Raw genomic sequence first — 27,969 nt, forward strand, 5'->3', positions numbered from 1 at the left:
ACACTACGAGTTTATTATTCGATCAGTACCTTAAACAACATAATGCTACTAAAAATGTTTTATAAACTGTTTCTAAGAAAAGAAGAGAGAATGTTTAATAACATATCTAGTGTAATATCTGTGAGTGACTTTCGGGATCAGTTTAGTGTCTTCACTGTACGTTATTTACCAACTACAGGAAAGGCAAATAGGCAAATGACTTGGTTAATCAAAAGTCAATTCACAACAGTAGATTGTATGTGCAGCTTTTGCAGTCTCTGTAAATATAAACACACGAATGTGATTAGACAGATTCCTTACACGAATACTGTGAATATAAACATTTTCCTGTTTCCTATAATTTTGTTCCAAGTTATAAATAGAAATCAGTCATAATAAATAAATAAATAAAATCCACAGAAACACACTTTTTGTACTTCATTCCTCTGGTATATTTAAGATTTGGAAACATTCTCTACAACAGTATGTTCACAATACAGCAAAGTGAATTGACACATAACAGCGTATGTATACTCGTATCTTTTTTTTTTTTTTAAACTATTCACAAAATGTGATGCGCTAAACACGTATAAAAATATGTATTACATCCATTGAAATATGTACACAATGTGCAAAACGTATGGCATACAAATGATGAGTGCTCCTCCGTTTGGAGGATGTAGAGACGTGGTAATCATCAGGTTTATCAACCCAGTGTAGTCACCACTGATACTTTACACATCAACAATGTCGATTAAAAGTATTACATTTGAAAATAAAGTCCAGCAGTAGAAAATGGGACCAGCCGAATGCTCAAATAAAACGACATACAACTGTGAAAAAATAAAAAAAATAAAGCAGTGAATAATAGTTTGGCTCCACAAGACCACTGGATTTAGCAAAAGAAAAGGAGTTTTGCACTTGTCTGCTTAAAACGTGTAAAAAACAAAAAGCAAGTGTTGATCGGCCAGCTGCCTAGTTCATGCGCTCTGCACGGAGTCATGCAGGCTAATTGTTATAATCCATGCTGAGATTTAGTAGCTTCAAAACACACTATACTTTAATGCAAACAGTAACTTAGTAAGACCAAGGAAATCTGCTGAGATTTACCTCCTACTGCATACATTACAGTACTGTAATATCAAATTAAACATGATAAAGTTATTGCTTTTGTTCTCCTTATGTTAAGTTGAATTGATTGGAACGCGAGCCTCTTCAAGTTTTCTACTGGCACACTTAAAACAAATGCCTTTAGAATCGTCCTAATAAAAACATTCCCCAAACTATTTATAAACCACTTAAATGGCATTATGCATTATTTATATGGCCTCTTTGGTAGTTATTTTTCTAAATTTATGCTTCAGTGTCAGTCTCCTCTCAGTCTGATCTTTAAATCAGGCATCAGTGAACTGAAAATCAGGCCATCGACAGTAAAATAGCAATGTGCCAATGAAACTTATTACACTGTACATACTAAACACAATTTCTAGATGTACAGCCTGAAATTACAGCCTTTACCATGAGACTCATGTTTGGCATCATTTGTTTACTGAAGAAGCCACGACTTGGTCAAAGTGTGGTGGTGAACAGTACAAAGCCACGATACAGGAGCCTTAGGCACATGCCACTTTGATCAAACGCATGTACGCTTACAGCAAAAAAGAAAAGAAAAGTTTCCGTGAAGGTGCTCGGATACAAAATGATTGATCAGGATGAAACATTCATCACCGCAGGTAAAAAGTGCCATACAGCCTGCATTTAAAATAATTCCACAAACCGACATATTTAAAGCAAACGTGGATCAAACGTACTGTTCCTAGCTTCAGACGCATTGCTGAGCCAGCAGTCGGCTATTGCATCGAAACTGAGGTTAACGGTGAGTCATTGATCCAGACACGATGTTTAAAATAAAAAAAAAATTAAAAACAACTAAAGGCAACATTTCTTTTAGAGCTGCTGAAAACACCAAACAATAAGCTAACATTTCCTGTACAAGCGAGGCCACTCTAGACAAGCACAACTCAATAAATAGAGTTTGGTCTCAGAGATTAACCCGGCTAACTGCTGGAAAAGCAAGTGCCATTTGCAACCGAAATCATTTTTTTTTTTGTCGATTAAAATCAACACAGATCACAGAATCACTTGTAATTGCATGCTGCCGAGGTATTTCTTCTTTTCTTTAAAATTACATACATATTTTCACTTAGGCTGTAATGTCTGGTTTTTTTTGTTGTTTTTTGCTCATTTGACTGTGCGCAGGGCAGTATTAAAATGGCGGCACAGTAATACATTAACAAACAGTGAAACACAAACACGTTAATGCACACACACACACACGTGCACACTCGCACCGCCCATAGACAATAACGTGGCACAGACAACAGGACGGAGAGACGTCATCACAAAGTGCAGACAAAAAAAAGGAGGGCCTTACAGGATCTAAAAATGGTCATCGGTGAGGTTGTGAAGGAATGGGTGTGTGAAAACATTACTGCAGAGGAAATCAACAAGCCACAATGTATTCAATTTTTTCTCGCCCACTAAACTGCCACTAGGACACCAATAATGCAGTGTCCTATTGGCAGCAGAATATAAAGAATGAAGATTTCAAGCACTAATTGCTTAAAAATAAAAACAGATGTGATCACCCGGATTTATAAAGCCTTAACTGTGTGAAGCTTAACATAGCCGAAACACTTATCCTAGCCCAGGTACATCAGGGGAAAAAAAACAAAGGCAAAGGCACCGGGTTGTAAAAGGGTCTACATGTATGGAATCCTGTGTAAATAAGATGTGTATATAAGTTAGAGTTTTAGGCTTCATGATTGCCCACTGCTCTTAGTGTTAGCGGTCATTTCCTATAGCAGGGCAGACACCCTTCTGTCCTAGAGCTGAGACTTCAGCATCTTCCACGTTTAACACATTCAACTGATTCAACTCTTCAGCTAATCAGAGCCTTTGTGAGCTGAATTTGGTCTGAAGACAGGAAATATAAACCTCTGAAGGGCCGGGACTCCCTCAGGACTAGTATCCGTCACGCGCATACTCATTAAAAGAACACTACGCCTTAATGTATCTGTACTATATGGTACAAAGCTTTACAGCGGTGACAGTAGTGGCATAGCCCACCAAGTGACATTTCTAATATGTTTTTATTGATGTCAAGTGTCACTTTCACACACACACATGCACACCCTCCTGTGCGTACACAGAAAAAGAAAAAGAACGTGTACACGAGAATGGCTGGACACTACAGAACGGTTTTGTGAGGAACTGCGGTCAGACTGAGCATGGCAGATTCACAAATCTAGCCACTGATTTACCTGGTTTAAGTAAAGTGGGTGACTAGAAAACCAATGGGAACTAATCCATTTTTCTTCTTGAAGTCCAAAAGAATAATGGTGTCAGTTAACTGATCTGACTAATGTTATGTATCTAATGTGGAGTCAAAATGTCTGGAATAGGATCCATTTCCTCGATCGTAATTCGCATTGGCAAAAATTATCACAAAGGCATTTCTAGATTGTGCCAAAAACAACTGAGTTAATGGCACAAGACTGGAGAGAATAGCATATATGATCATGCTTTAAAAGATGTGCAACCTCTTAAGATGGCACAGAAAAGAGAATGTTGCCTGCACTAGTAGTAGCTCATGGAAGGCCATTTGTTCCTGTAGCGCCATGTAAGGTTATAAGTCTGAATGATGAATGACAGATACTGAAGTATACTACAGCACAAGAGCTGAGAGAACCTCTTGCATCTTCTACTGAGTGAATCTTCAATTTTGTTCAAAAGAAAGACCTAATCCAGCACATAACCCTGTAATGTAACTGCTGTGTGCTGTGCTTTTGCGCACAAAAGCCCGAATACAGAAGTGTGTGTTTAAATGTGTGTACGCTTAAAAGAGAGAATGAGTGTGTTCAGTGCTTTCAGTCCCAGTGCAGCTGCAGGTCATGCGTGTCGAGGAAATCGGAGCCGATCCCCAGTGGGTCGAGGGCCCCGATGGGCCTTGGCATGGTCAGGTCCAGCCACTCCATGCTGTCCATGCCTGTGTCCTGCAGGCTGAAGGTTGAGGAGGAGGACAAGGGCAAAGGCGACTCGCTGAAGCTCAACTCAGAAGTGTCCATAGGAGAGTGGGGTTGCGCCAGCAGGTGGCTGTTTAGCTCTGCTAGAATTCCTAGAGTCCTTTGCTCTGACTCATTCTCGCCCCCCAGTGTGCCCTCCAGCAGTGCCTCCAGCTGGTTGTCTGAAGCCAGAGATGCCAGGCTGGGCATGGGCTCCACCAGGAGTGCCGTCGGCGGTGCCATCTGCACCTGAGCAGGGGGCCGAGACAGGGCAGTGTTGACAGGTAAAGTGGTGATGTTGGCGATAACCGGCATCAGTTTAGGCACAGAAGGCTCCTGCTGACTGAAGGGGGTGATCTCTGCAGGGACATACGGCATTCAGAAATGCACAGGGTTCAAAACTAAAACTGGACATAAAACCACTGACAAGAACTGACATCTTTAGTAAAGTATACAGTGATATCTGGTGGATGTCTGTCACATTTCTAACCAGTAAGGGGATTTTACATTTCCCAAGCAACTTTCCTATTTTTCTGAATGAACATGTCTGTGTATACTGGGGTGGACACAGGTATGCATACATTTACCACACTTTTATTTTCACCAATTTGAGTTGCTGAATTACTTTTTTTTTTTTAATTCAAATGTGCTTTGTTATAAAAATGTGTCCATCGTTTACAAGAGATATTTACTAATTACTTTAAGCATGTGTAGCTCATAATTCTATCCATAGAAAACTGATGGCTTGAGATCTTAGATTAAGATGGAATTATATTATTATTTACAGTCAGCTTTCTGGTTCAACTCAAATGTGTTCAGTGGGGCTGAGGGTTGGAGTTCTTTAAATCTAACCTTAGCAAACTATGTTTTCATTGACCTTGTACACAGGGGAATTGTTAAGATGGAACAGGTTTGGGCTTCTTAAATATAGAAAAAAATGTAATACTGCAGCATATAAAACACTAAAATCCTCCCATATATCGTTAGAATCCTGCACTCATTGGCTACATTTTCCATCAATCATTTTGTTTTCATAATGAGAATAAAAGGTTTGAAATGATAGGTGGTGCAGAACAGACACCTGCATATAGAATGACGGCTCAAGCCTGAGATTTCGCCTCTTTTACTGTTTGTTTTTTTTTGTGCGTGGTCTCATTTGTTTTTTAACACTATATTCTACCAGCCATATTTGTTATTTATTTTACCATCTAAATTACAACGCTATTGTTTGGTTGGAGCAAAAATGCTTTACGGCATGTTGTTCAGTGGAGCCTTATCTTTCCTAATAAACCGGGATTTGCACCAGCGGATGTGTTTGTGACTCGTTATTACAATAAATGTGTAAGTAGTGCATTTTTTTTATGCATGTTGTATGTGTGTACTGCTTACACAAATTCAGCAAATACATTTGTTATACGTTTTCCATTGAAAAACAGTGATCTAAAATCGCTGCTTGAGGTTTAGACTGTTAGAATTATGTATAGTTAATACATCATTTTATAATTATTTATTGCTAGAGACGCAAAGCATCTTTTGTACGTCGCTCTGGACAAGGCTGTCTGCTAAATGCCGCAAATGTAAATGTAGTTAGTCATGGTTACTCCTTTTTTATTTAAATATGATATCGGTCGCGCGAGCACAGCGTTGACGACTAAGAGGTTAAGAGGAGAAAATCCTGACAATTCCGCATATCGTGGGAGTGAATGAATGAATGATGTAAGTAATGAAAACATTTGTTAAAGTATGCTGAAATAAGTAGATCAGTAGATGGTAACTATTTAATAACATTTTTCCATTAATTGAATTTTATTAAATCAATATATAAATATAAAAAGTATTAATTTGATTTATTCTATTTAATAAAAATGATATATATTATATATATTGATTCAATAAAATAAAAAAAGGCAAAACATAAAATTGCTTGTAGTTAAAAACTACAAGCAATTTTATGTTTTGCTTTTTTTCAGAACCAAACCGTGACTTAAAAACTGAGATACGCACCGAACCGTGAATTTTGTGTACCATTACACGCCTAGCATATAGTGTTTGAAACAGAACGTTTAGTGGGACATATCTTTCATCCAAAAACCTATACTATTTTGTGTAACAGTTGCAATTGTGAATATGTGCCACATATTTCAAGTTCTGAACTTTTTATGATTAAATATAAAAAACTGTTGAAAATGACTGTGGAATGAATTTGTCTGTTTTTTTCACAGAACTCTTACTTATGATAATCTCCTCTCTCTCACACACACACACACACACACACACAAACTCACACCCACACACAAACTCACACCCACACCCACACACACAGAATTTTGGCTCAACAAATGACGGCCTATTCTGTTAAGCACACATACCTCCACTTTCAATGAGAATATCAAATAGATCATCCATCTGCTGACTGGTTGCTGTTGCGAGCTGCATAATGATAAACCACAAAAGAAACAGTGTTAATGTATTAGTAACGGCAGCAGATGGATTCCGCAGTGTGTTTGTGTGGAGGTGCATATAAAGATGGGACCTGTGTGATGGCAGCTGCTTGCAGCCTGCGCGTCTGTTTAACAGCATCCTCGTAGGGAGGTGGCTCTCGGCTCTTGGGGGCATGACTGAATGCTGGAGATGGCAGGATGAAGGCAGGCGAGACCTGGGAGGGGGACTAAAGTGACACAGCTATTTACACACGATGCAAAACACTAAACATCGTCATAATAAACTTATAGTGTTATTTCTGTTACCTTATTGATGGGACCATTGTTGAGGGAGGACACAACTGGGGAAGTCTGAGCAGACAGTGTATTCTCTGGGGAGCTGCTCAGGAAACAGCGAGAGATTTCCAGACCTGTCTGCTTCTCCGCACCAAACTGAAAAGCAGACCCACCAGGGCTGCACATAGGCAGGGCCTGAGCAAAAATACAGAAAGTAATAAGACCATTATGAAGCCAGTGACCATTTATTATGCATTTGTTAGATAGTTGATGCTAACCACACCAATATGCCATCATTAGAAGTTAAAGGGGTCTCATTTAAGGGCATGTGGCATTAGAAGATGATGATGGAGCACATTCTTTTGCCAGGGCTGTCAGTGAAAGCACTATCAGCTCTTCTTTTCCTGAGATCTAGTTACACATAAGGCTGACAAACAAACTGAGGCCATGACCACAGGCATTCTTCCTTCTTTTGCTGAGCCCGTGGCAACACTGATGATCGTCTGATATTACTCGGGTAATCCTAGCACAGCTACACCAGACACCAAGCAGTGTGTGCAATAAGACTACTCTTTGCCATCTTACTGATGAATGACTCCCTTCTCTTATTGCCTGATCCTAAAGCCATAATATTAGTTTCCTTGATTGCTCTTTCCCTCTCTGACATGGATCTTCATTCCGCGACACTTTCTTTGTAACTCATCTTTATTGAAAAATTCAGCCTATTCTACAGAAACTAGGCACTGTAATGAAACCGTGAAATCGTGTAGAACATAATTTCAGCTATGAATACTTTTAAACTCTTTGGTATAGTCAGGCAACGCAAACAATTCTTTAACACAAACCTGTCTAACAGCAATGCAAAGATTTTTGGCCAGCTCCTCCTATTTACTTTATTGGCTGAGTGGATATAAGGCCCACAGCCAACCCTCTTTTACCATATGACACCTGAACATGATGGTTAAGTTATGCTTGATAGATGTTGGAAGCCATATAATGGTTGTTCTGATGCTTAATCAGCCACCACATGAAAATTCTTTTCCATGATAACGACCATGCAAATCTTCTGTAATCTTTGCTATAAACCCTTGGTCCAAAACCGCCCCCCCAAAAAACAACCTTCATTAAAGCAATGGGGTGATCCGCTTTCTATAGACAAATTTCCACCAGTTTCCATTCACCTGGAATAGCACCAACCACTATAAACAAGAACCATTAATCACATGTCACACTGATTAAGTAATCAACATGAGGAATTTACATGGTCTGCTAAAGAATGAGTCACCTGCACTACATTGTTGTGATTGACAGACTGTGGTGAGGAGCTCTCTGCTTTGACAGAATGCAGCTGAGTGGTCGGGATCATTCCATGGGCTTGAGGAGAGACAGCTGCTTGGAGGACTGGCTGTTAAACAGAACGCAGATATTATACACACACACAGACCATAAATGTAAACAGCACAGACGCTTTAACACAAGTTTTTTTCCACTTTTATGTAGAACTCGTGAAGGAAGCACATCAAAAGCTTGTTTGATTTTAGCAGTACCTGTAGTTTGACATTAGTATTAGTAAGCTGGATTGTAGTGGTGGTGTTTGGTAGAGAGACTGGCAGCAGGATCTGGGTACCCGTATGCGTGGCGAGCAGGGTCTGTGGCTGCCCTAAGACCTGTGACACACCCTGGTGACTGATGAAGAACTGTGGTAAAGGGGTGGCTGTCAGTGAAGCAGCATGACTTTTCTCTAGTTTTACTACAGATGGAGTGGTATTTGGTGCCAGTGTGCAATTTTGCATAACTGGGCTCTCAGTCTTTATTTGGACCAGTGAAGCAGCCTGATTAATGCTGCTGTTACTTTCTAGGGAAACAGGGTTCTGAGTGCTCCTCTTCTCCACCTCTAGCTGCATCTTTAGTTCTTCTACCAGCTTCTGTTCCTGTTCTAGCTTCCTTAGCAGCTCCTTAATCTGACGCTCCTTCTCATGCAGCCTCCTGTCCTGCTCCTTAGGAACGGCTGCTGGTTGGCCACTAATGCTGCTGCTTTGGCAGTGGGTCTCCAGATGACCCTCTATAGCATCCTCTTTATTGTGCACTTCTGAGCATATAGGGGATACTGGAGGCGTAGAGCTCTGGATCTCATGAGGCTGCTGTGCAGGTGACAGGCATGTGGTGGTGCTGGACACCTCCATGGATGTGCTGCTGATCTGTGCGTTAGGATTAGTGTTGGGAAAGGATGCAGAGGACTCCTGGTAAGGCTTTAACCGCTCAATCAGGTCTGTTTTGGTTCCAGATACAGGTAGCCCACGTAGCTTTAATTCCATTTTTAGTTCAGCCACCTAAAGAAAGAAACAATCTATAGGTGAAAAAATAACCTAGAAAACTAATACTAACCAGCTAAGTCAAATTTAAGACCTTTTCAAGATGATTAAGCATAAAATCTAAGACCTATATCATGACATCAAAAACACACAACTGGTCTTAACCAAGCCAACATTTAATTTTTTTTTCTTCAAGCCAAGTATCACTTAACTTGCACTTCCCCATAGCTAAAATCTTTTAATCTGTTTTACATATCTGGTACAATTCAATAAAGATTTGCAGCAATAACAGAAAGCTGATTGGTTGTTGTATGTTGGTCTTATTTTGTAAGACAGCTAATTATATTTGGACTAGTGAAAGAAAGAACCAAAACACCAAGAAAACAACAACAACAAAAAATTACCAAAGTGTTGCGGAGGCAGTTCGATGAGCAATAGAGGTTGTGTTAAATGGGTATTGAAAAAATTAAGACCTGTTTATAATTAGAACTTTTTAATGGCTAATAAAACAACATTTATATTGTTTAATTTTAGACTTTATTTAGACTATTTAAGAGCCCAGGGTAACCCTGCTAACTTAAGATATTTTTTTTTAATAAAATTGTCCACAAGGAACATAAAGGCCACTGAGGTCATTACCTTCATCTCTTCCAGGTTGGCTGGCAGCGTTCCAGCTTTGCGGTTTGACAGGGTGTTATTTGGGCGCACTGGTGCAGCTGGAGGCAGGGACACCACAATGGATGCAGGAAGACTTTGGGCACTGTTAATGGCAACAGTAGCACTGCTGTTCTGCCCCTCAATCACAGGTCTGCACAGGAAGTGGGGTGGAGGTGGGGAAAGGCAGGAGAAGGAAATCTGTTAACAACATGGCGGAAACAATTTCCTCCGTCCTCCTCTCTCATAATAAACAAACTTGGTTGTGAACAATGCACATCAGGCAGGATAAATTGCAAGAGCTCAGGTTAAATAAATCTTGCACATGCTCAGATAGAGATGGAAAAGGAAGCTAGGGAAAAATCTCATTCACTTCCTGCCATTAATAAAGATCAATGGACTTGTTATTGGAAACTAGGTAATGGGCCTGAGGCCCACTGGCAACAACAATATCAGTGTTCCAAGACATTTTCCAGCTACAGATGCATTTATATGTGCACACACACAACCCCACTTGTTGACAAATAACATCCAAATAGTTATAGATGAAAGCTTTAAAGACCAAAGGTCACCTTTTTAAAAATTAAGATCTGAGAGAGACAGTCAGCAGATGTTGGTCAGTGCACATGAGTTTGAACTACAGTTTATAAACAAAGAGAGAAGATAAAATGAGAGTAATGAGAGTCAAACGTACTTCAGGGGAGCTGGTAGAATGGTCTGGTAGTTGTAGTGCTGCTGTTGTTGCTGACTGAGGATCTGCAGCTGCAAGAAGAGCTGCTGCTGCTGCAGTAAGCGGGCATAAGCGGAATCCATTGGGGCTTCACTGGGCTCTTGTTTCTGATCTGGGGGAATGTACTGATGGTACTTTAGCTTTTTCACTCGTGGTTTGGAATCTTTGTTTTTCTTACTACGACTCTTGTCCCCAGCAGTCTTAGGCTGACTTTGCTAAAGGATGAAGACAAAAACATTTAAATCAGGTGTTATGAAAATGAACCCAATTAAAACTAATGTCCATTTATGTCTAATGTTAATGGTCAGTTATAGACTGAACAACCTTGATTAGAGAATGCCCAGATTTTGTGGGAGGTGAAGTGATTGGTTGAGGCTGTGGCGCTGGAGGGCTGAATATCTGCTCACTGGTGGAATAAGGCTTGAGAAAATCTCCAGTAATTTGTGTGATAGGAGAGCAGTGCTGCAGGAAAAATAAAATAAAAGTTTTTTTAAATAAATAAATAAATAATAAGATATGAAAATAAATAAATAGATAAATAGGTAAATAAATAAAAAAGTGGGGAATAAGTTCTACCAATTTAATATATTTCAGTTTTCACAATATTTCATATCACATTCAAAGCATTAAGTACGCATCACCTGTATTAAATTATTTGGTAGTGGTGAGGAGGTCTCCATGGCCTTTGACTCTCCAGGGGAAGGTATAGATCCATGTGACTCCTGACTCCCTGGCTGCTCTGGAGAGAACGCATCACCACTGTCCTCATCAAACTCCTGTGTTTTGGGATAATGCATTTGGCCATCTGCAAAGTCAACCCCCCCAAAAAAAAAATTTATAAAAACCTATTGCACTGGTATTGGTCTGATAATTTGCTCATAAACTTGTGCTTGTACACTATGTGATAGTATGTGATGGAAGCAAGGGATTTCAATGCAATGCAAACAAACACATGATTTGCTTAAAGGTGTTCCAAACCTTTTTTCTAAGTAAAAGAAAACTGCTCTTCTCTACTGTGACCTTACTCAATCTGAGGTAACTAATGTAGCTAGCTAATAATCAATGATCCTTACAGGCTAACACACACGTGCCCTTTCCATGTCCACTATGCAAACAGGGGAAACTTAAACGGAGTTAAATCATATGACATCAATAATAATGCAGTTTAAATGTATAGAAACAATGGTTCTCCACCCTTGTAGTAAAACCATTTACCAATGATAGCTACTTTGACACTAGTTGCCACTGGCAGGATGTTTTTCTCCACCAGCTCCATGGGGCCAGGCCGCTGTGCAATCTTCTCATTGAGATCATCGGCCAGTCGAGCTCTCTTCAGCTTTAGCTGCGTAGCCTGCAGTGATGGCTCTGCCACTGTCTCTGCCAGATCAAAATAACCAACACAGAAAACCACAAACGCTGCCATTAACAACCACAAGAAATATGGAAGGCCTTCACCACATGCCTCATCAAATCCTGGCCTATTACCATAAGCATGCGAACGAGGGCCTACCTTGCAAGATGTGCATGCGAACCAGCTCAGCCCTTTCTGGACGACTCCGAATCTTGTGCTTTAGGAAATTCTCTGTCTGTAGATTAATTAAGAGAAAATAAAAGCTGTGAAAATATCTCTAACTCATTAGTTAACAATGACAAAGAAAATTATATCATTTTCGAAAAGAAGCTCAGGTTATAAATAATAGAAAGCAGCGAGAGAGGAGAGACCGCTTTGAACTTGGAGCCATAAAAATGCTGCCTTTTGGGGTTAGAGATTAGAGGGCCAGAGAATAATGTCCAGTGCTTACCCTGGCTCTCTCCAGACTGCGGATCTGTTCATGGAACGCCGCTGGGCTCTTGAGAGCTGCAAACAGTAGAACACAGAGCCAGTGAGCTTTTTCCACACACTTCAAACACATGGTACATGTTAATGTTGGTGCTCTCTCAGTGAAACCAAAGTCGGGACAAACAGATACACTTTTATCTATGGAAACTTGAGCTTAATGAATCGCATCTATCTTAAAGCTGTGCCTTAAGTCACTGAAGAGTCAGAAAACTAAAGTGTGTGTTTTAGTGCTTTCGCAGATTTCAGATAGATTGGTCATGAGAGCAGTTATGAGTATCAGTGCAGTGAGGCCTGCAATGAGCTTTGAAAGATAATGCATGCCAAGTTCATTTGTAATATGAGAGCACTCAATGAGGAAAAATGACGGCGCACATAAGAAACAGACTTTAGATTAAAAAATTTTAAAAAATAGCATTTTAATTCTCATTTTAAAAGCTCATTTTTTTTATACCGAATCAATCCTTTGGGATAGCTAATTAAATTGAGTTTTCAACAATAAACACATTTTATAGAATCTAACGAAGCACACCAACACATTTTCCAGTATGACGTTGGGTTAAGCAGCAGGGTTGAAGGAGACTGGGTGTACTCACGTGGCATGATGCCCTGGTCAACGAGCTGCTCCCGAGTACGTCGCTGCTGCAGCCGCAACTGAAGTACTGTAAAAACAACAAAGGGGGTCACTCTCATCACGTGACTACATAGCACTACGCGTACCGGATAGAACAGGATATCTAACATTCAATCTGGACTCTCTTTATCACAGGCAAGCGCACACACAGTCCTACACATTTCCCTCCTTTTTTACAAACACTGTGAAAGTACACCATGTCAAACATTATGGGTATTCATGTGTCCACTTTCCACTAACTTCCTTAGATAGCACATACAAGGTCAATTTATGCAAATAAAAAGTTCAATCTACAGTAAAAATGGGAAAGAAACCAGATAAAGACATTTGGTGATTATTGAAAGTATTAAGTAATAAAATTATAAGTACATCCCCAATATATATACACAGTATATATATATATATATATATATATATATATATATATATATATATATATAAAAAACGTTAAGCCAAAAAAATGTTAAGGAGAAAGAAAAAGACCAATGCGGTTTTTAAATTGCCATTTGCCACAATATTGTTGATCATGCTACAGTCTCAAGTAACAAATTCCTCACACTGCTTGACTTTATCATGATCCAAAAGTTCAAGCTTACTTGAAAAATATCTGTGGTATGCTGGAAAAGGTAATACAAATAATCTTGTCCTCCTTGTTTCTCAATTACTTTGGCAAATAGGTTGCAAAAGAGGTGTTTATATTTTGCACAAGTTATTGCTGCATCTTGGTGAGGCAAAACCCATAGAACGATTCTAGAGATTTACATCTTAGTACAAAAAGGATGAGTGATGCTTCTCTCCCATGCATGGCTGACCCAGTGACTCAATGTGCATATAAGCAGCTGACTCTGTTTGGTTCTCTGCTGGATAGAAAATATCAATAACATGTGCTTAAAGTAACCACTATACAGGCATTCGGCAGGTTTTTTCAATAAATCTGTCTAATACTGCAGACACTAAATAGTTTCCGGAGCTATTTCCTTTATTGTGGACTTAACTCAGCTGGATAACAAAGTATAAATACACCAGAAAGGCAGCTGAAAATCAAAAGAAAAAAGTTTGGAAAAAAAAAAAAAAAAAGATTTTGTTTTGATATCCGCCTGGTAATGAGGTAGGGGAAAGTTCAGCACCTGTGTTGAAGGTGTTCCTGCAGGCAGCATGGCGCTCTACTCCCAGACAGGCCATGAATCCTCAGGCCAAGCTGTCCTGAGCACTGAGGCTTAGTGAAAAATCCAAGAGCTTCACATTCCAACTGGTCTTTCCAAACTCCACGGCTTGCCTCTTCTCTCATGCTCCAGAGCAGATCGTGCTGACTGACTCCGTCTTTGTGCATGCCGTTATGAGGGCGAGAGAGGCGGGAGCTGCACCTTGGACACTCCTACCCACTGCATCATCGGCTCCCTATCAACCTCTCCCATGATCGCAATGTCCTTCTGAGAAGCTGGGCTTCGTTTTGTGTTTGTGAAACTTACAGGCAAAGAAATGATTTTTTCCTGCCGTTGGCATTTATTACTTGATCAAACCCAGGTTCAGCCTGACAACAAAAAACATCTGGAGAAATATCTCTGACTGAAGAGATTGTATTTCATTTCTGTGGTACACAGCATACCTACCAAGAGCCGTAAGACCCTGAAGAAAGTAAGGGCACTGACAGTACAAGACTGTAGCTGAATGATTGGCATAAACAGCATCCTGCGAAAAAATGAGTCCACTTCCCTTCCATGACACGGTGACCTCAGGAGAGCAAGTGGCCAACTCCTTCAATCTGATGCTGACGTGCGAACAGCCTACCACAGAGTTGTGAACTACTCCATGTGCATGTAACAGTGCTGCAAGTTTTCACATGTCAATCAAAAGTGCAAATCCGAATGAGATCCTAAAGTAATGCAAGACCTGGCCACTCTGCCACTCTCATACTGGGGATGGTGAGGCATTCCAGTGTGGCTGCCAAAAGTTAAAGGAGTGAACAGATGCCAAATAGTTGTCAGGAATGTTTAAATATGATCCAAGTTGACGACACATTTATCTATATTTATCATACTATCCAACAAATGAACAAACACACAGCACCGATGGCAATTACCCAAAAGAATAAAAGATGAATAACTGTCCTGTAATGTCCTTCAGTCCACCCACTTCACAAATAATATCCTGACTAATATACTATGTATATTTTTAGTTCCCTTTTCCATAGCTGAAACATAGTTTTACCAAACAGCCTTGCAGTCTAGCATGAACTAGAATTAACTTCCTCTCAACATATTTTCCATTATTGTTACAACCGACAAGACCAAAAACCTCCCGGGTTTTCTATATCTGAAATGATAAAGCGGACATTTGTTGGTCAGTAATAAGACGGTATGTGAATGTTCCCAGCTTGCACCTGGGCCACACGTGTGCGCAGTGGACTCACCGTTCTTGCGCTCGTTAAGAGGTGGCAGGTTCTGGCTGGGCTGCAGGGACAGCTCCTCCATCTCATGGGTCACCGCCTCGCTCTGAGGGCTGGGCACCAACAGCCCCCCTGCGCCAGTTTCTCCCTGGGCATTCATGTCTCCTCCGGGAGGAGTCGAGGGACTCCCTGGAGATCTGCACAAAATGGCAAGCACACTGCCAAACCCTGCTGTCTCTGATAAACACAGGGAACTCTGGGATTTCTGCAGGTACAGAAAACAACACAGAAGACAAATCAATAAGACATCTGAACTTATTCAAAACTGTCTTCCAATGAACACTCATGTAAGAATTGTTTATCCACTAGGCAACTACAAATAAACACCAAGAGCTCAGATACAAAATGTGCTTCTCTCCGGTGACTGCTTTGTCCACCATTGGAACAATTTCAAGGCTTGGCCAATACTTTAAGCTGATATCATAAATCCAACAAAAGGGACCAGTGTGAACCTAAACATCAACAGTAATGCAACATGCTATTATACAGCGATTAACGCAATTTCTAAACTGCAGCAAAAAGAGACCGAGGGTTTGGTTTTTCCTGCATTCCAAGACTTGCCTTGCCAATGAAAAGGATGCGGTAAAGTCTGTAATCTCGCTTCAGTCATAGAAAAAAAACCATAAAGATTGAGTCATCGCCATCAAAACTGAACCACAATGAACCGCACACTCATTTCTACTGGTGTACACGCCTCCCAAAAATGAATCAACTCGGAGCTAGTCAGTATATCACTGCATCATTTTCTGACATCATGCTGGTTTTAGAGATGGACATAAAACATTCTGGATACACACACAAAACCTTCATTCATCAAAGACCTGTAACACAATATAAGCTGTTAGAATTGCCCTGGCTGACATAAAATACCCTAACCACATCAATTCATTCAAATAGAGGAGATTATTACAGTAAAAACATTGTGGCCTAATGTTTCTCACTGCAAATGAACAGTGAGTAATTTTCCCCTGCTTTTCCACAGTTCAGCAGCAGTTTCCAACACATTACATCATACGAAGTTATAAAATGCTGATGAAATCATGTCACTCAATAAGCAGTGAGGATATCAGAAATATCAGCGGTTAGGTTTGTCTCTAATCTCTTACTCAGTAAAGTAAAAAATAAAGAATCTTTAAATATTAAATATAATTTTAAAAAAGCAAACCCTTAAATATTGGTCACTTTTAACCACTAAAGCATTTAATATAAGCAAGTTGAAACAGTAAAAATAAACTGCATTAATAAAACAGAAATAAAATTCGCTAGTATACTAACTAACTTTAAAGCAGCAGTAACAAGTCTTGGGGGGTTTTGTTTGCTTTTCCATCCTTTCTTTAATTCTTACTTTATTCTTTTGGTACTAACAGGGGTGTGACGATGTATTTAGGTCATGATTTATTTCGACTCTAGCCTTTTTTTTTATTTTTGAATCATAAACTCTGCAAAACAATGCATTTCTGGCTGCATAAAACTAAATAAAAATAGCTATTGGAGGTTAATATTTCAAAAATAAAATTATTTTTAAAAATTCTTTCCAAAATCAAATGAACAAAATCAGTGACTGACCTCTGTAGCACTCGCCAAAGCGTGATTTTAATAATACATGGAGCTCCAAAAAGTTATGGAAGGGCTCTTCTAAATACTACATGGATGTAAAAAAGTATAACACATCAGTCATTTTGATCTGTATGTCTATCGGCCACTTCACAAGTGCAGTGGATTCCCGGTGACGCACAGGCTTGCCATGAAGAAAAAAAAACATGGTCGCATTACAAACATGCTCTCTATATTTGTATTCTATGGAACCTAAAATCTCTTTTGTTTAAAATTTCAACTGCATTACATTTATAATAAATAGCATGTTGATACTGCAAATTGTATACAATGCACCCTAGTTATTAATTAATCAAAACTTTTTAAGAATTTAAAATAGTGGTGATGCACAAGGCTTTGGAAAACCATCCAGATATTATTGCAAAGCTTGCAAGTCACATTAATAATTAATATCAACAAAATGTCTTTTTACATTTATTTTTCTGTATAAGTTCAAATAGTGTTATATACCAGAATGGTGGAAAGGTACAATGTCTATCAAAATGACTTATTTATTTATTTAATTTTTGTTTTTAGAAAACATCATTCCAGAATAAGTTTCCTTAGCTAAAATGCCCAGCGCATAGTGAAATCCAGATGTTTAAGACTGTTAAATAAATCGGAATGCCAGCCGGGTTCGCAAGCAAATCAGTCATTAGAGGCCCTCGCAAAAACCGCCCGTTTACTAAATCATTGTGGTCATTGAGCTAATCAAGATAAGAGCATAATTGGAGTTGGTTAAAGCTTTCATCAGCAGCAGACAGCAAAAAGTCCTGACCTAAAACCAAGGTGGGGAAAAACATAAAGCGTGAAGTCCTACACATCAGAAATAACATATTTAATCCCTGTGGTTAATGGCCACACTGTTTTGTCCTGTTTCTTACCGACACAGTTGTCTGCTTTTCAAGCATCAAACATCTAAAAATGTAAATTGCTAAGTGATAAAGCTTAGGCAAGTAGTTACTGGAGCAGACAGAATAATAAAAATATCATCTCACTATTCTCAAAGACATTTCTATGATACATGCATCATATTACTACTAACAATTTCCCAGCAATTAAAAGAAAAATAATACCTTGTGCTACTTTATTAAAATATATTCTAGATCTGCTACTTTTAGTTCAAGTATACAAAAATATATCCACTTTTTATATTTACGTACACTCTATGGGCAAAATGTTGTGCACCATAAGATGTGTGTTTTTTGTACTTTTGGTCTCCATTTGCTCTTATAATCACCTCCACCTTTCTAGGAAAATGTTCCACTAGATTCTAGTGTGTGCTTGTGGAGTGTTAGAAAAGTCAGGTACTGATCTAGCGTGAGGAGGTCTGGGGTGAGGTCGGCGTTTCACTTCATCCCAAGGTGACACTCAAGATCTTTTGCACAGGGGTATTGTCCTGCTGGAGCAGGTTTGGGTCTCCTAGTTCAAGTCAGGGGAAATTTTTATGCTACTGCATCCAAAGACATCCTGTACAATTGTGTGCCTCCAACTTTGAGGTAGCAGTTTGGGGAAGAAACACATATTGCTGAAAAAGTCAGTTGTCCCAAAAACCTTTGTCCATAGTTTTTTGTCCATATTTATATTTATTATTAAGTAACACTGAAAAAAGAAAATCTTTTAAAAATCAAACATTAAGCACAACCCATTCCCACCCGGCAAAAGAAACATTACCTGTCTGCATAAATGTCGCCAAGTGTCGCCATGATTGAGAGAGAAAAGAGTATTCCACTGCTTCCTCATATATATATATATATATATATATATATATATATATATATATATATATATATATATATATATATATATGCCTTGAAATGGGAAATAAACGTACAACGTAACTTGTTCTCAAACAAGAAGTATCTGAGAAACCACTAAGAAACCTTGTCACCGGTCATCTAAAAATAACACGAGTTTGTTACAATCAACTTCAACAAGTCAAAAACCAAATCAAATGCGAATATGAACTGTAACAAACTCATCACTTAAAAGATCTTTCATCTATTCTAGTAAATTGTTTGAAGCGGAGATCTGAAATAGCACAGTTAGCAAACACTGTCTTAAAAAAAAAAAAAAAAAACACATTTTACCTCAATATATACTCTCGTATAAATATAAATTTCCTTCACCTGCTGTGCTGATATGCTTCTGTCTGCATTACAGCTGTAATTCAGTCTGATGAAAGTTGGAGTCGCCTCCTGGACGTACATGCTGTTCCTTTTAATTAGCGTGTTTGACAAAAGTACTGCACGCCAATTCCAGTGAAATGGCTGCAGCGAATTGACTTGCAAAGTGCCTCATGGCCTGTACAGCTTCAACATCAGCGACACAGTGCGCATGTCTGGTCATGTGACTGAATGAACAAAGATTGCTGAATAGTATTATCAAGTCGAATATTCAACAGTCCAACACATCTATTAATGACATCATGCTATAATGATTTGTGAGGCCCTAAAAAGCGTTCCAATACTAATACGCCAGTAAAAAGCGTCTTTTAAAAATGACAATTCCAGATCAGCTCGATTGGCCGCTGCAAGAAGCAACTAAACCAAGAATCAACGATAATTCAAGGATGTATAAAGAATCTGCCCGACCCAAATTAGCATCCCTTTAGGTACCGAAACAAATTCTCCTGAATGCTTTCATATTTCCTGCATTAATTATGTAATTTTAATTAAAAAGTCGCTACTTTTTCGACTGTAACTAACAAGACTGATTGCTGGTGTGATACTAGCGAAGTTGACAAGATCGCACCACATTTCGATTTATGAAAAGCTGCATAACTGCTGCTGGGGGAAGCAACTGTTTCTCAATTTGCTGATAGTAGTGGGGGTAAAAAAAAAACAACAGATTGCTAAAGTGCGAGATTGCACAAGTGTCCCGAGTTTTAGGACAAACATTGTGTTTCTTCTCCACAAAAGTGGATCGTCATCTGGCAGGGAGCGAGGTTTGGTTGCGAAGAACTCGAGCTTCGGATCCTCCTACAATATAATCCTTGCACGGAGATTGCATCTTTCTTTTTCCCCACTCCGGCGCCAGCTCATCACCACCTGCATTGCTGTGGTCTGCGAGCATATGGAACTTTTCTGTAGGTTTTTTTTCCCCCTCCACACTCCACACTGCAGTAGTGGGGTGAGGAAGTTGAGATGTTAATGCCTGGGATCGACAGTAGTTGCGAGTTCAGCCTGTGCTTTCTCTGAGCCAGCTGGAACCATCTGTGTGAGGAGAATCTGCCGTCAGCGTCACCGTGTTTAGTTTTAAAGTGCTAAGGTGCTTTAGGACAGAACTGGTCACAGCACATGCAAAGTCGCTACACAAAGCAGTGCTGACACATTTAATAGGTGATGTCAGTGATCTTGAAACCACAATTTGGCAACGTTTCAGCGTCACTGGCTTCAGAGGCATCTTAACCTACCAGTGCTCGTGTGCGTATGCTATGTGGGTGTGTCTTCGCCAAGAACACTAAAGGAACACTGTGTATTTGTTTGGAGTTTTGAGTTTCAAACCAGCCATCTTCGCTTAGCGTCCAACTAAATCATCACTGACAGCATGTCCTCCGTCTTTTGTCAATCATCATCGGTTAACTCCAACATTCTGGTCAATTCCCTACCGCGTCTGGAATCACTGGGCTGTTTTGTGCTCGGGGGGAATCTGTTGTTGCTGTTTGTCGTCCAGTGTAACAGTCGCTATGCTGCCATAAAGGAGGAAGCTTAATGATTTGCTCCAAGCTCTGGCCTGGAATCCATCATTAATAACAACCTGAAAAATGTGAGCTAAACACTGCAGTGTGTTTGCTGAAACTGGGATTTATTGTACACACAGCATCATGTCCTACGCATCAGTGTTTCCCGTTCCTCCAATTAAATCTAACTGCTGTAGAACAGAGATGCCCAAAGTTGACCAGTAGTGAACTTTTATACACATTTTTCATATAAGAAGATGGGAAAAAGGTTAAAAACTTCAATTTTAACACATTTTTTACCGTTTTATTTTTTTAGGCTGCAAAAAATGTAAATATGTAACGTAAGCATTTGAAAAATAAGGTCACTGATATTGCAAGCATATGGCTCTATTGCTTATTGTTGGAATAGCTAATAAGCTTTGAACTCTATTGCACTTTAAATTTGATTGTTTTTATTGTTCCAAGTTTAATGAAGTAGAAAACCTTCAAAATAAAACCGCACTGGTTTTGCCGATTACAGAGAAATGTTTTCCATTTATTTATTTATTACTACATATTATGAAATTATAAATGAGTGGAACTATGGCAACTTTAATTTTAATATAATCTACTTTGGTACAATGCAACAGTTACTTTCAGGCCATGGCCCTCAAGCAAATGTAATTTTTGGCCCTTCATAAGAAAAAGTTTGGGCACCTCTTCTGCAGAACTGCTGCCGCTAAGATCTGTGGTTCAAAAACTTCTGGATGGATGTTTGGGCTTATCATCTCAATAGTTCAATAAATCTCATGCTGTCCTTGTAATGTTTGCAGTTTGCTTTCACATATATTGTCTAGTCACGCGGGTTTGATTCAGCCTGTGTTTTGCTGATCGGTGAAGCAACTGTGCATTGTGTTTCAATCTAAGTGATCGAGCGGCGAGTTTCTCTACGCATGCTCACTGTTGTATAACAAATACATCATACGCCAACGTAATCATGGCTGAGTCACACAAAAGTCACACAAAAATCTGTTACAAAAAAAAAATAAAATATATATATATATATATTCATAGGGAAAAAAGTTATTTATACAATTTTTTGGGTTTTTTTTGTTTCAAATAAAATATACAGGCAATATTTTATAATATACAAGTCATATTTTTTCACAGTGTAATTTTCCCAACAAATCACTGATTATTTATTCATTCCTTTACAGTGCTTTATCCTCATACTTCTAGTGGATCTCCAGCCATATTCCAGGAACACTGGACTAATCCCTGAAGGGGACACAACAAGAACATCCACAAAAACATCCAGTTACGCAAGTTCGGGATTCCTTTAGCTGTAAAGTGTCAACTGTAACTGTTAGTGATCGAACTAAAAACAACCCATTACATTTTCTCCCTAAAATTTACTCAAAATAGATGACCACAGCATCCAGCAAAGAGTTACCAATTAACTAACATAAGCTGGTAAAGTTAAGAAAAAGATCATTTGTGGAAAACTCTTTCAACTCTTGAAGGTGATGTGAAAAGTAATCTATACACAAAACTAAAATTCATAATAACAGGCTTTCTGTTAAAGATGACTACAGAGCGCTCAAGCGCTGGATCTGATTGGCTGATTTGTTCTGTTTACAAAAAAAAAAAAAAAAAACTAAACAAAAACATCATAAAGTGTAGCGCTACCAGTTTAAATCAGATCAGAGTTTAAGTTTAGTGTTATTTGTGAGCAAGTCTGAAATGGGAAAGTCTGTATTATTCACTTCCTTTGTAAAAAGATAAAATCACTATATGCTTCTGCTATTGTCCACGTAGAGGGCAGATTCAGTTCTCTATTTTTACTGACAGCCTCGAACAGTAACATACAAGATTAGCTCTATAGTATAAAAAGCACTGATGGCGTTATTTCGTCAAAACGTTTAGGCCGGTGGGGGAACAACCCAATAGCCTCGTGTGGGCTCGGTGCCAGGACGAACAAGGCCCTGCGCAAAAGGCAGGCAAACATGAGGCATGACTAATCACTCTGGTAATATCAAAATTGCTCCGAATTATCTGAACAGACCAAGTCCAGATGGCAAATCTTTTTCTTTTTTGGCTGTTCTGCAAGAAACCCAAGCAACAACTACCATGTGTTCATCAAAGAGAAAGTAACAACGAGGCCCAGCACAAACTAAATGGTTTAGATAGGACTTGTGCGCAAACTGTAGCGAGACTTTAATAAGTACACGACATGCACATTCACGTCCTTCAGGTTACAATGAACTGAGACACCGCAGCATGTTAGCACTGCAGGCTAGTGATGGCAAGAATGTGCGTTTTGGGTTTGTCGACAAATTAATGTGTAAGCTAATCTAAAATAAATTTAAACATGGATTCACTTCAAATTCATGTATTTAGGGCTGAAACGATTTCTTGAGTAACAAGTAATTTGAATACAAAAATGGACAGGTAAACGCTATGGAAGCCCGAAAAACATTTTGTGCCTAATTCCAACTTTTTTTTCTCGCAATAACGAGTTCTTTTCCAGCCATATGTGGTACTTACCCAATTACATTTTCTCTTCACTGGAACCTGTTTCAGCATGACAATACCCCTGCGGACAAAGTGGCCATGAAGATCTGGTTTACATGGTTTGGCGTAGAAGATCTTGAGTGGCCTGCTACAGAGCTCGGACCTCAACCCTACTGAACACCTTTGGAATGAATTGGAACTTAAGACAGCACCCCAGGTCTCCTTACCTACATCAGTACCTGCCTTTACTAACACCACTGTGGCTGAATGAGTACAAATCTCCACAAGCACACTTCAAAATCTAGTGGAAAATCTGTACATAGGAGTGGAAGTTATTAAAACAGTAAATGGTGACAATGTGGAATGAAATATTTCTAAATAAAATAAATAAATAAATAAAAATAAATAAATAAATAAATTTAAAAAAAAAATCACACGAATCTTATGGTCAGATCTTACAGCTGCGATCTTATAATCACTGGATTTTCCCGTCAATACAAAAACTATTTAATAGTGTTTCTGCCTTTGACACATTAAACTGATTGCTGGCTGGATGATGATGATGATGATGATGATGATGATGATGACGACGACAGCACTCCGGAGGGTAGAGTTAAGTAAAAAAGCAGCACAAAGATCCAGCATGAATCATTTCATGTTATTTGACACCGTGTTCGTTGTCGCATGCAACCAGTAAGGGAAAAAAAAAAAAAAAAAAAGTTCTATCGTTTTTTCTGTGCTATTCATTCTTTCGCTCCAACGCACTGTGTTCTGTCAGGAATAGAAGCAATATTCTGTTTTTTTTAAATGTAAGTATTTAACACAAGTACAGACTAAAAGCAATATAGTACCTGAAGATTTCTTACGACGAAAAATCAGAAACCAGTGAAGAACTGGTAATTTCCTGGAAAGGAAAGTTGCTCAATTTTGACGTCACTATTTAAATTTAAGCAAATGTCTAAGAATGACCCTGTTAACTCCTTTGTAAAAAAAAAAAAAAAAAAAAAAAAAGTTCAGGTCAAACATCTTATCCCTGCTCTTGGAGCATGTTTTTAGAAAACAATCCCATGGATTTGATCAAACATAGATCATCGGGTTTTACACATACTTGGAGTCTGTGTCAGCTCGAGTGCACACTCAAATTAAAGTCAGTAAAGAAACTCATGAAAACTCAATAATTTTTTTTTTATGAAAATAACTGCGTGAGACAAACAGAGTATATTCTCACATATTTATCATCTGGTTCCATCCAGTTTATTTACCCTAAATTACTGAACAACTAATAATCTTATAGTGTGAAAGACTCTAACAAGCATATGTATAACCTCTGTACCTGAACACTGTAAGCTTTTGCTCGTATTTTAGTGTTAAAAAGTGCCATTTAAATCCCCAGAATCAGGCCGACATCCTGAACTGTGTCACTACAATCATGCCTTTCTCCAGAAGTGGGTCACAGTCCCACAGGATTCCCTTCAATAAATAGCCAAGAAGCACAGAACTGCAGACTGCATCGATCCAGACCAAAAGACGACATGAAACGGAAATATCGCTCATTTTAAATTCGTAACGTGATAAATAAATAACAGAGATATTACAATAAGGCATGTAAGTCGTGGCACCGCAAACAACGAGCGAAACCGGAATTTGCACTTTTCTTATTTTATAGATCATTTTTGAAAAAAACTTTAAACAGATATTTTTCGGAAAAGTTGATTTGTTACAATGTTCATCGTTAAACGTGCGTATAACGAGACCCTGATCACCGATTTATGCCATCCATCATATGTGTTTGTTTATATTGAAATGGTGCTGTATTTTTATTAATCTTATGAGAAGTTAACAGGAGAAGAAGCATATCAAAATATTATCCAGCTTTCACTTTTAGGAGCAAGTGCATCATCTGACTCGCCATTATCAATGTCAGGTGAACAAGGAATTAACAGCTCAACACTGAAGACCTCTGACTGGAAGATTCAGAAAGAAAAGCAGATATATAAACCAGTTAAACTGATACATTGAGAAGATTCGATTCAGCTGGTTAGTGGTCTACCACATGAAGACAGACAATGACGCTGATGGAGGTGCGAGGATAAAAACTGAAGCTTTGAAACCTGACCTGATGGTCTAGAATAAGGGGGTGAGAGAAATGGATAAACAGAAAAAAATAGGTTGTTCTAATGCATCAATCTATTTAGATGAAGCAATGACTAAATATCATATATGACGCCAATATCAACAGGTTCCCCCAGTAAAGAATGGAAAATCTCTTGAATGGAAAATGTCCAGTCTTCTCCCATGACACCGAGTTGACTCGATGAAATCGATTCACAAGTGCTCAGAGCATAGCCAAATAAACAGACATCAAAACGTGACACACCCATATGCTGTTGCTTTTCGTAAAAAAAATCGTTAAACACCAAGTCGTGAAGCGAACCAGATCTGCGCGAGGAGCTCCAGAGTGATGAACTTGTTGCCCTCCACTATCCTGTAGAGGACACTGGATCCCCCCGTGGCACAGGTGTGGAATTTCAGTAGCAGTGCTCTAATCAGACTCCCCGACACTCCCTGCTTCTTAATCATGACTGGAGGCCAAGTCTGTAATCAACTCTAAACTTACAAGCCTGACCATGAGTCATACACAGCATCCTGATCTGAACACTTCCAAGCTCCACTCTGCGGCCCAAATTCACCTCCTATCCGTCCTATATAGCGTCCGAGATTAGAATTAGCGCATCCCGAATGGAGGAATGTTCAAATGAGAGTCCAAGAGACGGCCAGATGGTCTAGAATGTTCTAAGCATGGCTGCTTGTTCAGCTAACATTACCCATAAATCCTTGCATGAGAAGAAGTTTTTAACGACTGCCGCATTTTAGAAAGGTGTAAATGAAACCGAGGGGAAAATAAATCGTAGGAAATGAAGTCAGTTACATTAGATGGTATTAGGGAACGCTGAGGAGAAGATGAAATGCAAGAAGTCTGTTTACAGTGACGGACTACATAACAAGGCAACAACAATCTCCTCTGTTACATGACATGTTTATAGGTGGTATAAGTACAAACGCAAAAAGGTTTTTTTCACTTAAAAAGTTTGATGCATATGATGAAACTCGTATCGATACACAAGTACAGAAGGAACAAACAGCTTACTCCTGGAATGTTTTGTTGTTGTCTAGTTTCGTTTACTGTGCGGTGTAGTGTCAGTGACGCACCTTTTATTGACTGGAGATCGGAAGTGTTCAGGATATGGTACATGACTCATGACCAGGTGTGCAAAGTCATATTTACACTAGTCATCTATTTATACCTGCTTTTCCGCCCCAGTGGTCCTGGTTTACGGAACACATGCAGGGGGTCAATACTGAGTTCTTGTAGTTTACAGCAGGGGAAATCATAACCCACATTCTACAAAAAATTATACTAGTATTTTAATAAGACTATAAATAATAATCTGACTTTAGGTAAAATATCCATGTGTTTGGTTAGTGGGAATTTCATGTATACAAAATCTGCATGAATCTAATAAAAAATACAGAATATTACTGGAAACTGTTTTATTTCTGACTTTATTCATACTAAAATCTCTAATGATGTGATGTCTTTTTTCTGAATCACAAAAGCGATGCTCAAGCATCATCAAGACTAATCAGACACATCCTAAGGACCAACACCAGGAGCAATGAGCTTCACAGGTTCCACAAAGCTCTGGATGGGCAGGAGATCCCAGTCCACGGATGCACTACAAGTCCAGGAAGCTTCAGCAAGTCCTCTACTTCCAGCAATCTAACACAGCTAGCAGCTGCGGCTCGGATCTAGTCCATAAAACCAGGAGCGCATTATGATGACAGGTCACACCCTGATCCAATACATCGTGTATGTTTGGAAACATGTCCAGTCCTTCAACAGTTAGCTGGGAAAAGTGAAGGAAGCCCAACACGCCTTGTGTTTATCACTAGTCAGCTGTGCTACGAGCTAAGCTAAGCTCCTGATCCCAGAGTAAGCTAAGCTAGCGCTGAGAATGTAATGGAAACCCAGACAGCATGACTGCAGCCTTACCCTGTTCTTTCGCGCTGTAGCGGAAGGGGGGCTGCCTGGAGATGAAGTTTAATGGTCCATCGTTGTTCTCGACGCGAGCATGTCGCGGGCTGAGTAATGAGTTGCCACTGTGGGGTGTTTTCTTTCTCTCTCTCTCGTGCTGAAGTTTTGGTGGAAATAAGATGGCCGCCGCTTGGATTGCGCGTCTGAAACCAGTGACGCAAGGGGCAGTCTGGCAAATCTCTCACCGGCTCCGTCCGTCCCTCCGTCCTGAATCTGCGCACTAGCGCACTGCGGAGTATTCCACACTTAGCGCGCCATCTCCTGTGTCTATGCCGATCAACGCGATCCGTATTATGTTCACACCGATTAGTGCGTTAGTACGCCGAATTCCATGTAACTTCTGCTGCGAATTACAAAGTGCATTTGCCTTTCCGCCGACAGGGGGCGCCAAAACATCTAGTGGGCATTTCAACTGTAACAGACGCATAGACGGGTTACATACACCAACCAGGCATAACTTTATGACCACCTGCTTGATATTGTGCTGGTCCCCCTTTTGCTGCCAAAACAGTCCTGACCCGTCGAGCATTAACAGCATTAACATCTTCAGCAATTTGTGCTACAGAAGCTCGTCTGTTGGATCAGACCACACGGATCAGCCTTCCCTCCCCACCTGCATCAATAAGCCTTGGCTGCATATGACCCTGTCACCTGTTTACCACTGTTCCTTCCTTGGACCACTTTTGATAGATACTGACCACTGCAGACCAGGAACACGCCACAAGAGCTACA

The 27,969-nt window shown here is 39.4% G+C and overlaps 1 protein-coding gene across 3 annotated transcripts; it reads right to left on the bottom strand.

Annotated features, from left to right (window-relative positions):
- Positions 1 to 407: 407 nt before the first annotated feature.
- mrtfba (myocardin related transcription factor Ba) lies at positions 408 to 27,686 on the bottom strand. Of its 3 annotated transcripts, XM_046853916.1 has the most exons (16): positions 27,196 to 27,686; positions 15,338 to 15,578; positions 12,890 to 12,955; positions 12,259 to 12,314; positions 11,967 to 12,042; positions 11,672 to 11,833; positions 11,098 to 11,261; positions 10,781 to 10,918; positions 10,421 to 10,671; positions 9,712 to 9,880; positions 8,308 to 9,090; positions 8,046 to 8,165; positions 6,791 to 6,955; positions 6,577 to 6,711; positions 6,413 to 6,473; positions 408 to 4,402 (listed from the first exon to the last, which is right to left on the bottom strand). In XM_046853916.1, the coding sequence occupies exons 2-16, from the start codon at positions 15,471 to 15,473 to the stop codon at positions 3,909 to 3,911; spliced, it is 2,976 nt and encodes a 991-aa protein (XP_046709872.1). In that variant the 5' UTR covers positions 15,474 to 15,578; positions 27,196 to 27,686; the 3' UTR covers positions 408 to 3,908. The 3 variants fall into 3 exon arrangements, with proteins under 3 accessions (XP_046709872.1, XP_046709874.1, XP_046709875.1); XM_046853918.1 differs by lacking the exons at positions 15,338 to 15,578; positions 27,196 to 27,686 and adding an exon at positions 14,055 to 14,290; XM_046853919.1 differs by lacking the exons at positions 11,967 to 12,042; positions 12,259 to 12,314; positions 12,890 to 12,955; positions 15,338 to 15,578; positions 27,196 to 27,686 and having other exon boundaries at positions 11,685 to 11,815.
- Positions 27,687 to 27,969: the final 283 nt, after the last annotated feature.

This window comes from Silurus meridionalis, chromosome 7, assembly GCF_014805685.1.
Source record: "Silurus meridionalis isolate SWU-2019-XX chromosome 7, ASM1480568v1, whole genome shotgun sequence".
NCBI lineage: Eukaryota > Metazoa > Chordata > Actinopteri > Siluriformes > Siluridae > Silurus > Silurus meridionalis.